General features: G+C 43.3%; 1 protein-coding gene across 2 annotated transcripts in view; it reads left to right on the top strand.

The window, feature by feature from the left end:
* ect2 (epithelial cell transforming 2) overlaps nt 1-4,960 on the top strand; it is a 38,703-nt gene extending 33,743 nt beyond the window's left edge. The window contains exon 25 of one of the 2 annotated variants that reach the window (XM_085447169.1): nt 3,521-4,960. In XM_085447169.1, coding sequence (XP_085303295.1) covers nt 3,521-3,610 — 90 coding nt within the window. In that variant the 3' untranslated portion in view covers nt 3,611-4,960. Of the gene's footprint in view, nt 1-1,868; nt 1,994-3,520 lie in introns of those variants that run through there. The other variant, XM_085447170.1, reaches the window with a different exon arrangement.
* The last annotated feature ends 7,928 nt before the right edge of the window (nt 4,961-12,888 follow it).

Genomic DNA, 12,888 nt, shown 5'->3' with positions numbered 1-12,888 from the left:
CTTTGGTTCTCACCATTATCATACTACTTGTAGTGATCAAACTAATCAAACTAAAACTTGAAGAAGTCTTGATTCTTGAAACTTCAACTGCCCTCACAGATTGGGGGAACAAAAAAGCTTCTGTATCACTGTTATGATGAACTCTGCTTAATTTATTCCAATAAGAGACACATCTATGCAAACTGTAATGTTTAGAGTAAAAATGCTTTGTATGACACTGGCGCTATATCACTGTAAATAGGCGTAAATCTGCTGATGTGCATTTTCACACAGGGTATTTGGAAAAACTGTGGCTCTGATGAAATGCTTATAAAGAGCACTTGCCATGTGTGTAAAAGCCAGGTGGAAAGCTGCTGAAGTGTGATTGCATTGGCAAAGGTTGCACATCTCAATTAGTTTGGTGCCAGGTTTGGACTGAAAGGCATAGAGACTTGAGTAACAATGTTTGTCTCTTTGCATTCAGTAATTAAAATGAGGCTGCACCACATAAACTAAACTTTGTACTTGGTGCATACGCGTACGCACTGACTCACATTCCCAGTCTTAACTCTGAGTCAAGCTTGAGTATACAATGCCTTTAGAAAGTATTTTAAGTACGTCTTTGCAGGCGTTGTTTAAATTAAAATTGATTTAAAAGTTGTTAAATACCAGTGTTGATCACCAGTCTACATCCAGCAAAATGTATATGAGTCTGTGAAAAGCATTTTGCAACAAAGAGAAATTGCTTTAAGAACACAAATTTTAGAAGAAACACACTCTGTCTGGTGCTTAAACATATTAAATAGAATATATGTGAAACGATGAGGAAAAATAAGATGATTGTCTAGTAAAATGTTTGAGAACTCCAGCACAGACAAGTCTACATCACCTGGCCTTATACCATCTATCAGTGATTACCTCTGTAAGAGATTCTATGAAGTACTTGCTTGGGATTCTGCATACTTAATGTGAATGATAAATTTAAGAATTTACAATATTGTTTTCAAACTGTTGCTGTGGATTAATGGGCAAACATAGAATTTATATCAACTTCATTATATCAGATTAAGAACTATGCATTCAAAAACTGAGAGAACCTGAATATTTTCTGAATTCAAAGATAACACAAGTAAACACAAAATGCAGTTTATATATAAAGGTGTTTATTAAATATTTATTATATATTTATTAAATGAGAAAAAAAAACCTAAGCCTGTATGGCCTGTGTGGAAAAAGTGATAACCCCCTAAACCTAATAACGGAAGTGTTTGATAACTGATGATTCTTTTAGCACTGTGGAGCAATGTTGGCTCACTCGTCTTTGCAGAATTGTTGGAGTTGTGCCACATTGGATGGTTTTTGAGCATGAACTGCCTTTTTAAGGTCATGTCACAGCATCTCAATCGGATTCGGGACAGGATTTTGACTAGGCCACTCCAAAGTCTTCAATTTGTTTTTCTTAAGCCATTCAGGGGTGGACGTGCTGGTGTTTTTCGGATCCTTGACCTGCTGCAGGACCCAAGTGCGTTTTCAGCTTAAAGTCATGAACAGATGGCTGGATACTCTTGTTCTCGATGTTTTGGTAGACAGCAGATTTCACGGTTCCATTTACCACAGCAAGTCAAGGTCCAAACAACCCCAGACCATCAAACTACCACAGTCGCCATATTTTATGGTTTGTATGATGTTCTGTGTCTGAAATACTTGACCTCTTGGATGAGTCGTCATCCAAGAGATCATGAGTGGTAAACCTGGGAAGGTCTGTTACTTTGTTAGTTTGTTCCTGAATCTCCTGGGATTGTGACATGATGTCTGGCTTTTGATGATCTTTTGGTCTACTCCACTTTGTCAGGCAGGTCTGATTTAAGTGATTTCTTGATTGACAACAGGTGTGGCAGTAATCAGGCGTTTGGGTGGCTAGAAAAGTTGAACTCGGCTTTCCAAAGACGTGATACACCACTGTCAACTTTTCACACAGGGCAGTGTAGGTTTGGATTTTTCCCCCCTTAATAATAAACATTTTCATTTAGAAACTGCATTTTGTGTTTACTTCTGTTACCTTTGTCTAATATTTGGATTTGTTTGATCTGAAACATTTAAGTGTGACAAACATACAAACTGTACATGTAAGCGGTTGTAAGCTGTTTAATTATCCAAATTGCAATTTCTGCAATATTTTCAGTTTATTAGAGCTTATTGCTTTGTTTATGTCAGCTTTCAGTGATTATGTAGTGATTTCATTGTACACTTGTTACAATGAGTGTAGAGTAATTGTAATCAGGAAAACAAATGCAAGCAGTCAGATAATCAACAGATTATCTAAATTACCTTAGTGGGAGGTGAAACATTAAATTGCCATTTAATTGTGGGAAAGGTTAAATATCCAATTGATACAGATCTTCATTCATATTTATGAGTACCCAAATACAAAGTCTAATAATAAACATTTCAAACTGCCTTCTCAAAAAAGAAAAAACTTGGTACCTGCAAGAATTGATTTCTTCATATTTGAATAAAAACTAAGGTGATTACCACCTCTTGCAGAGCTAATAATCATACTGAAAGCACCGTGGAGGCTACTTGGGCAGTTGAAAAACCCAGTTACTAATAACTGCTTGCCCTTCCCTTTCTTGTCTTTTAGTTTGATTGGTTAGATTGTCGTTGTCAAGATCTTCAAAATTATTCAGGTGCTTCTGGTCTTGTGGTTAGACACTTCACTCCCATCCTCTTGGACTGCATCTGGGGATGGTCCTTGTTCTGCGCTGAAAATCAACTGCAGTTTGGAGATTCAAGGATTTTCTGAAGTCATAGATCAACAGACTCGAGGGCTATTTTGTTTTTTATTTTCCCTTCTGTAGACGTCTGTACTGTGGGATGTGTTTTTGAAACTGAAGGAGTCACCTCCTGCCTACGATTAGACTGGATTTAATAATGCACTTGCTTACTGGCTTCACTTTTCAGGCCCTTTAACGCCTTTTGTGGTTTGTTTGTTGTTGTTTTGGTTTTTTTTAGTTTGTTTTTAAATGGACAGTAAGGGCAAGTGCAATATTTGGTCATCTTTCCCCCTCACCCCCAACAGCCAGTTCTGGCAGATGACTTGTCCCTCTTTGAGTCTAGTTCTGCCAAACGCTCTTCCTTTCTGCTGTTGCCAACAGATCGGTTCTGTTTCTAATATTTTAGCATTTTCTTCATATAGAGCACCTTGAGGTGTCTGCTGTTAAGGTACTATATAAATAATGTTGACTGTGTACAAACACATAAGAGGTAAAACTGCCATTCTCATATTCCCTTGCTGAAACCTATTTTTCCAAGTTGTATGAAATACCTCCACCCATATTAGATTTTTCTTGTAGCAGATCCAGTTTCCTATATGATAACAAGCTCAGTTACAAACATAAATATAGAAAGTAGTGTTTCAAGAAACCTGAATCACTCTTTAACGGGGATGTTGTGTATTAACATATAACTAACTATAAGTACTTTTTCTTCCATGTCTGTCATTTTCTTTTAAAAAATAAATAAATCTCTCTTCCATTTACAGGCACACCACTCACCCTCCATGGTCCATCTGCCTACCATGTTTGAGAGGAAGTATCACACATTCAGTCGTTCCACCACCCACCTCTTCTGAAATGCTTCTGTTTGAAGGCACCAGCAGGAGTCATTGCTAGCCTTTTCCACCTCGTTTGCCTTGACTGACACTAACAGCAAGATTTGACCACATAGGTCGATTTGCATAAAGTTAAAGCTACCTGTAAATACGACAAACTTATATTTGTCCAAACCGGTGCTTCAGGCTTACACAGATTTAGCCTATCCAGAAGAAATGGCTTTAAGCCATCATAATGCACTGAATGTAGGGACTTACTGATATTTGCCAGTATCAGAACTGTCCTGCAGCTGTCTGTGGCTTCCCATCTGAAATATGAGCAGCAGTGGGGGCAAGCTGGTCATAATTTTTATGCTTTATCCAGCTAATATTAGTCATTTGCTGCGAACTTCCAGGACTTCCTTTCTTTTTCCAAACTCACAATGTTTGAATTGAGACTGCATCACTAGGGCCTAACTGGAACGGTACTGTGCCATGTTTGTGTTTGATAGCCACTGCTTTGGTCAAGTTTGACTTAATTTAAAAAATATGAAGGACAAATTTTTAGTTTTTCTTGACATTTTCTGTGTGTGTTTGTGTACTAGTTACATTTTCAGTGTTTCTGTTTCCCTATTCAGCTTCCTGATTTCTAAGCAACTGCTCAGTGCCGTTCGTGGTTATAAGCATAGACCAAGTTTCATCATGTTTGTATACATGTGGTTTAAATGGGAATTTAATCGCATCTACGTTTGTTGCTAAATGCTATGGTAAAATAAATTAACATTAATTTTGAAGTTAGGTTTTTTATTTAACAGGGGAAAATAGTTAATCTATTGTGTTGACTTTTTTTGCCCTTCAATGTTATGTTTTTTTTTTTTTTTGTTTTTTTAATTAACTCACTTTAACTGACAATTGTCATTGTTTTATTGTAGTGTTGTAGATTTTCTCTCTCCGCATGTAATAATATTCTAATTAACTCACCTTGTTAATGTAAACTTAAGCTTCCAGCTTTTATAAAGCTTCTATTTTAACATTTGAGAGGTTCAGTTCCACAGATCACAACCATATGTTTCTTCCCAGTACACTTGTACCTGTTTTAAAAGCCTTTTTACACAACATCTGTATCTGTGCGTATATTCGAGAAGTGATGCTGCCTTGGTGTACATATTTATTCTTAGTACTTTTTTTGTGTTTTGTTTTTTCCCTGAATTACATTATTTATGTTTGTTCTCTCGTATCTTTAAGGCTCTTCTCACCAAGCCTAATCATTTCTACTTCTTTTATCTCAACATTAAATGCACTTAAAAATGTATGTTTTCATTTCATGAAGATGTAGGGGTTGGTGGCTAAATACGTTAAGTCATTTGTGTTAAAATAAATTTATTTACTATATCCCTGAAAATGTTCATGTCTCTGAATAAACATGACAAAAGTTAAATGTAACGCATCTTAAACCTTTAAAGTCAAGTGTATCATATTTGAGCAGTGTTTTCTTTTTTTTTTCTTTTTTTTTTTTTTGTCCCACCAGTAAAAACAAAATAACACGATAATTAATAAACTGGGGAGAATATGTAGCAAATATGATGCAAGTTAATCCATATGTAAATTAATATTTAATTTATGTGGTTTTTGTAATTCATCAGAAGGTTGAGTAAAAAAAAAATTTGGTAGTTATTTCATGGTTCAGGTTTTAAAGGGTCAAATTCTTGTCGTTTTTACAAAAAAAATAAAATAAAAAAACCCCAAGTCAAGCTACTACTAAATGAGTTTCAGGGCTTGAAATGCTCAATTCTCAAAATATTCACTTGAAGGCCTGTTTATCATTTGCATACTACTTTGAAAGAAGCTCATGAATGTTCCTCAGCACTCATCTATACTCATTTGATGTAGGAGTTAGTTTAGAAGTTTCTGGATCCCCCTAGACAAAAAGTGCCTTTCCCCTGTTTCCTTTCCCCCTTAAATCAGAGCTGCTGCTTTAAATTCATTTTTGAACCAACAGAATCAGTTGGTTCTTTGAAGAAAGTAAATCTAGTCCAGAAATACTGACAAATAGGGAAAACTGGATAACCAGGAGGTCTTTTGCTTAAGGTGAGATTTTTAAATGTGCACAATCTGGCAACAATGAGGCCAGTAAGCAGCACTACTTCAACACTGATCTCATATCGATCACTGATGACTAAACTCTACATGTAGGTTTTCCACTGCAAGAACTGGGAGCCTGCTTCACAGACCATAGCATAGCATTAGCTCTCTCCCCTTTACAAAAATGTGATTATGCCATTAGTATCCATTCTCCGTGGTACTCTATTGTAAAGCTGTAATTGTGCCTAATTACTTAATGAATTTCTTTAAAGTCGTCCCTTTATGTTAGCAGTTGTGATTTGCTGGCTGTTAATGTTCATGAAATCCAAAATAGCAAAGCCAAAAAAGAAAAGGCTTTCTGAACTTTGACGCAGCTTAAAAGTTCTAATTAAAAAGATGCTAAAATTCTCTCTGAGTTCATACTCCCAGCACACACTCAGACCTCAGCTGCATGTCCTCTTGCCCTTAGCTTAACTATAATCACATTAGCTACCGCAGACTTTCTCACACTGAGTGGAGGTGCGATTTGAATGGTGAACATTTAATTTTAGCCACATTAGTATTTCATGTCATGGCAGTGGGTTGAGAAGGGTGTTCCTGTTTAGTGCTCTTTACGTGAAACCTCTTCAAAGTATTAGAGAATAATCTGTCTAGTCTGGATAAGTGTGATGCGCCAGTCTGCCAGCTAGCAACTGGAGGTGGTGTCATGCAGGCCGGAGGCAAGGCGAGGCTGGGGAATAGCCACAACCAAAAGCCACCTCTTCATGGAGGACACTCACTCTTTTTATATTTGCCTTTACCTTCACTTCAAAGTAACTCTTCCTGGCCATTTAGGGATGAAACAAACAAAAAAAAAAAAAGGCATGCCAGAAGAAGTTGGTGGGGGCTGCAGTTGGAGTTTTAAGGGTCTGCAGAGGCTAAGCTACCATCAGAGCAGATAAATACTATTCAGCTCAGTCTACCTAAATGCTGCAATTGGGAAAGAATTCTTCATGGGAATATTCCGTACTCTGCATGGATATGAGAGAAATACATTTCATTCTACAAACGGATTTCATAGTGGAGACACAACCAGAAAGAGAGAGCAGTTTGACATTTAAATTCCTCAGTGAAATGTGAAGGTGTGGAAATTGGACGTGTTTCATATAAAGGAGTTCCATGCTGTGAGAGAAGTTTTCGTTTTCACTCAAAGTTTGTCTTATTGAACTGTGACCCAAAACTTTGCCTAACTTTTACAGAAATCTGGGTGTGTTCCAGGCAGGAGGATTAGGAGTTTTGGGAATATGAAGCACACACACACACACGTCTGTAAACCCCAGGTCGCCAAGAGAATTGATTGGGCATAGTGTTGTCCATAATGAACATGAATGAATGAACTGCTGTCAGTGTTTGTCCAGCAGGTGCACCAGTCATACAGGTCCATTGGCCTAAAAGTGTGCCGTATGTCAGATAACCAGTACAGTCCTCTATCCTCTATCACAGAAAAAGCTTCCACATTTCTGCTTAATGCTGCTGAACATTGTTGCTTTTGGCTCTTAAAAACTCAAACATTTAATGGAAACTGGCAGTTTTTATCAGATGAAAGTTTATATGAAAGATGGTTCAATGCTTTGTTATTCATGGACCTTTTAGACCAAAGGCAGTCATCAAAAGACTCTTTGACAGCTGTAGATGGGATTTTTGTGTTGTGTTATCGTAGCCCTTTGTTTTTGTAGGTGTGACCAAGTGGTCGGCGGGGTTATGAACAAAATAAATAAACTTGACAACGCCACCTAGGGGAATTACACCCCCAGGAAATATATTTAAGAAAAATAAATAAAAGGAATAAAAGAAGACCGCACAGATTCAAGGATGCACACTGAGGCAGGTTGGCTTCCAATATTAAAACAGTTTTATTTATAGAAATAAATAAAATATTATAAATAATATTTTATAAATAAAATATTAAAAGTCAAGATGTAGCATCATTATTGACAGTGTCCTACAGTAAAAATAAACAATCGTGGAACTTGGACTTACCAGCAGCCGTGGAACCAAAAGAAAATCACACCAAAAGAATCACTGCAGACCACCCAGTGCTGTACAAAAGAAAGTGTGAAAACGACCCACCACCTGAGGTCCCAGGGCCACTGGCTCGTCCTCCTTCACTGAAATAAAACACAGAAAAGTATGTTAAAAGAATAAAAGGACACTGAGCGTCAGGCTCGCTACAAATCATAAAAAGACTAAAACACACTTTAATAAAAGAAATCACACACACACACACACACACACACACACACGGGAAAGGCTTATTCCCCACGGGTCAAACTACCACTCGTGCTGGTAATAATTATTCTCAGGCGTAGGCCGGTCTGGCTCCCCACCGGCTGAGACCGGCCACCCAGGCGATTTAGAGTCCCAGCACGACACTCGGGCAGAGAATCACTTCAGCCCGATCATAGAAGTGTGGGTACGAGCAACAGTCCAGGGTAAAATAGAACACCAGGCGAACCCAAAAAAAGGTAAGCCTACTTAATAAAAACAAGATAAGACAAAACGAGACAAGACAGCAGACTCCACCAAGGAGGAGTTCACAACAGCAACTGAGAAGGCAGTCCACTCTTCCAATTTAGGTTGGACAATTTACCATGGAGAGGTGAGTACAGCAGTGAACCCTGAAACAGATAAGTGTAACCTTAAACTCTTATAGCTATGAATGCTAATAAAAGTAGTTCTAACAGCTTACCCCAGGACCGGAGGCACTATACTCTCATTGGTGGAGATACCACGAACACCTCTCTCCGCAATGGCAGAATTAAACAGACTGCTGCGTTACAACAGGCCGGAAAAGGATATTAACACCAATTCCAGTATTCGGAGGGAATCCAAGGTTAAGCGAGAGCATACCTGTAGCTGTCGTATAATCGGCTCTTGCTGATCAGTCCGTCGCAGTACGCCAGCATTTACTGCTGTATCGTACCAGAAGCTCGGGAGGAATTAATCCAACAAGACATCGGCTTAGCTTTATACAGGCTAGCGCCACCCTGCAATCAATGTGCAGGTGGGTTCCCAATTAACCCGATCACCTGATACAAGGAGCGAGTGCAGTGGAAAGAGAGCGAGGGTGGTAGAGCGAGCGAGAGAGAGAGAGAATGAGAGAAGAAAAACAACGGAAGGCGAGTAGCCCATCTGGCTACATCTACCCCCCTTTTTTTGTATTGGCGCCCCGACAATAACTCAAGGAACCTAACACCATGGCCTGAATATGGCAAGCTGAGCATTAGCAACTGACGCAGATTCAACAGGACGTGGCAAGTGATAAACATTTGAGTGATGACCAGCTGTTGAACGTGCTGTTCTCCGCAAATGTGGCCCACTCACCTCAGACTGTTCAACAGAGCCTGAGGAAGAACCTGGGGGAGCAGAGGTCGAGGGTGCTACAATCACACTGGGAGTAGACCTGAGCTCCACCGATGGAACTCTAGAGGCATCGGGAAGTGACACCACAGGTGCGACAGGGTGTGAGGGTACCTCAGGGACAAGGAGCCACAACTCGTCGTCACTCAGAGAGGTCTGCTCTGAGTCAGCGGGTACAGGTGGGGGTGGAACCGGTGGACCAGGTGTAGGTGGCCCTAGGCTGACCTGTGCCTTTAACATGTCACGATGGACATGTCGAACCTTCTCCAAGTCTCCCACGGGGGCAATGGTATAAACAGCCCCGTTCTCTTGGGGTGCCCTCAACACCTGATAGACCACAGAGCTCCAAAGGTCCTGGATCTTGTGCCGGCCCCGGGTGCTATGATCTCGAAGATACACCAGCTGACCGACCTTTAAAGGAACAGGGTGGACTCTCTGGTCATGCCGTTCCTTACGGCGGTCAGCGGCCAGCGACAACCGTGCCCGAGCTCCCTCAAAAGCCACCATTAACCTGGCTTGGTGCTCGGCCACCCAGTCCTGTACCTCTCCAGGCACTGGGTCCTGAACGCGGCCTAGAAGGAAATCAATAGGCAGCCTAGGATCCCTGCCAAACATCAAGAGAAACGGTGACTCTCCGGTGCCCTGATGTGGCGTGCTATTATAGCAAAAGAGCACATGCGGTAAGCATGCAGCCCAGTCGCGTTTCTGAGATGATGGCAGAGTCCGGAGGAGGTTATGGAGGGTTCGGTTAAACCGTTCGCACTGCCCATTACCCGCTGGGTGGTAAGGGGTTGTACGGGACTTGGCTACCCGATACAATTCGCATAACTGTTGCATCACCAAACTCTCAAAATTTCTACCCTGGTCAGAGTGGAGGCGGCTTGGAACGCCAAACTTAAAAAACCACTCTGTTAACAGGGCCTGGGCCACAGTAGAGGCCTGCTGGTCCCGGGTAGGGACTGCAACAGTGTATTTGCTAAAAACGTCAGTCATAACCAAGACGTTTTCAACTCCACTACGGGAAGGTTCCAACACCGTGAAGTCTATGGCCAGGATTTCATTTGGCCTAGACGCCAACAGGTGACCCATATAACTATGAGGCCCCAACCCTGAGTCCTTTGCGACCTGACAGCGTTCACAACGCTGAACCCATTGCTTGATGTCAGAGGACATCCCGGGCCAATAGCAACGCTGCCTGACCAGTTCAGTGGTGCGCTCAATACCTTGGTGCCCATGGTCCTGGTGCAGCTGCCTCAAGGTCTCAGGCTTCAGAGCCTCTGGGAGAACAAGTTGGAGGGCTTCCTCACCTCCACCTGGACGCAAAATACGGCGATAAAGGATGCCATCCTTCTCCACCAGACGATCCCACTGACGCAGCAGAACCATGACTGGTTTGGGGAGCTGATTCCTTTCCTCCGAAGAGGGCAGGGTGTGCCTCCTCCAGTGTACCAAGAAATCCTTGAGGAGGGGGTCAGCCTCCTGCAAAGCACGAATATCCTCCAGGGAGTGAGATGGAAAGGCCCCAATCTCCAACTGAGTAACGGAGGGCAAAACGGCTGGACACTGAGCCTGCCGAAGTGAAGTCAGGACACAAGTCCCAGGCAACACACCCTCGGCCAAGCTGGAGCTCGTCTCATACTGTCGAGAGAGAGCATCAGCATTCCTATTACTGCGGCCTGAGCGATACTTGATCTCAAAATCGAATGCCGCCAGCTGGGAGGCCCACCTCTGCTCGGTGGCACCCAGCTTAGCTGAAGAGAGGTAACTGAGTGGATTGTTATCGGTGTAAACCACACACTTCTGCCCCAGCAGGTACTCCCGGAACTTCTCGGCCATGGCCCACTTGAGTGCAAGAAACTCCAGCTTCATGGAGCTGTAATTGTCCATATTGCGCTCATGTGGCCGAAGACCTCGACTAGCATAAGCCACTGGCCTAACGACACCTTCTACATCTTGGGAGAGAACTGCACCTAAACCACTGTGGCTGGCGTCAATCTCCAAGATAAATGGGCGCGTAAAGTCAGCATATGCTAGCACAGGTGCAGACACAAGCTTTGCTTTCAGGGCCTCAAAGCTCTCCTCACACTGAGGGGTCCACATAGCACTCAAACTCTGTCCCGAGCCCTTCTTTGTCTTTGTGCCAGCCGATTTAGCCACCACTTGATGCAGGGGAGCCGCCAATGCGGCAAACCCCTCCACAAAGCGCCGGTAATAGCTGGCGAAACCCAAAAAGGATCGCAACTCTGACACGGAACGAGGACACTGCCATTTGGCTACTGCGTCAACCTTGGCTGGATCGGTCGAGACACCCTCACAGGAGATTACATGGCCCAAGTAGTTAACCTTCTGCTGGAAAAAGGCACACTTTTCTAACTTAGCCTTGAGCCCCTGTTGCTGCAGCCTTGCCATCACCATCTCTAGCCGTTGCAGGTGCTGAGAGACAGACGAGGAGAACACAATGATGTCGTCTAGGTACAGCAGTAATGACTGGCACTGCTGATCCCCGAACATCCTCTGCATTAGGCGCTGAAAGGTACCAGGAGCATTGCACAGCCCGAATGGCATACGATTCCACTCGAACAGGCCAAACGGCGTGCAAAAAGCGGTCTTGGGCTTATCCTGCTCAGAAACTGGCACCTGGTTGTACCCGCTGGCCAGGTCGATGGTAGAAAACCAGCGTGCGCCAGCTAGGGCATCCAGACTTTCCTCGATGCGAGGTAAGGGGAAGGCGTCCTTCCTTGTTTTGCTATTCAGCAAACGATAGTGAACGCACAGCCGGAGGCTTCCATCCTTCTTGCGGACCAACACGATGGGAGAGGCATAAGGGCTGCTACTTTCCCTAATTACCTGGGCCTCCAGTAGCTGGTTGATATGAGCCCTGACAGCCTCATAATCAGAAGGAGGAATTCGCCTGTACCTCTGCCGGACAGGTGCGTCATCGAGTAGCGGTATGTCGTGCGAAATGAGGTTTGTGCAGCCCAAGTCTCCCTCATAAGTGGAGAAAACAGAGCGGTACTTCCGCAAAAGTAACCGTACCTCGTGTTGCTCTGACTCAGCGAGAGCAGACAGGTCAATCGTATCCACCATCTCTTGAGCAGGGCTGCTGGTTGTATGGGAGGAAACGGTAACGGGAAAAGAGTGTTCCTCGCTAACACCGGCAGGGAGGCTAACAACAGTAGCTTTGCTTATCACTCCCAAACGGGTCCGCGGGTGGAGAACAGCTTCCGCTGTCCCTACATTGGTGACTGGGATGTAGGCAACGCCCTTATCCACCTGAACCAAACATGGAGAGGCCAGCAACCCAACTGGCAACCCGGACTCAGAAGGTTCAAAAAGCACAGCCTGACCTGACAACTGCTGAGAACAAGTAGTGGCCACCAGCTGCATAACACCACCAGGTATCCGCACGGCCCGTGGGCCCTGTACCTTAACGGTACCGACAGGGTCCTCTGGGGCTTGGGCTGCAGACTGGTGACACTGATGTAAGGCCTCCAAAACTGGTCTCGGTGCCTGTGACACAGAAGGAGAATTAAACAAGGAGCCACCGAAAGCCCCAAACAGTTCTTGATAACAGCGGCGGATTACGTTCATTCCTAAGATGCCAGGGACAGAGGGCGTAGCCCCAGGAGGGTCCTTCACTATAAGGATTCCACAAGAGGGCATTTCCTTGCCACACAGGAGTACACTGAGCTCCAAATAGCCAATGTAAGGGATGGCAAGCCCATTGGCAGCCCGAAGCTGTAGCCAATGACATGACTGAAGGCGTTCTTGTCCCCAAGGGGCAAAATGTGCCAAAAAGAAACTTTCTGTGATGGTGGAAACCATGGACCCAGTATCCA

Source organism: Copadichromis virginalis, linkage group LG23 (assembly GCF_057382275.1).
Source record: "Copadichromis virginalis isolate Kocher_CV1m ecotype Utaka linkage group LG23, C_Virginalis_male_GT1.1, whole genome shotgun sequence".
NCBI lineage: Eukaryota > Metazoa > Chordata > Actinopteri > Cichliformes > Cichlidae > Copadichromis > Copadichromis virginalis.
Note: the sequence above shows the minus strand (reverse complement) of the source record. Positions and strands in the feature narration are given on the sequence as shown.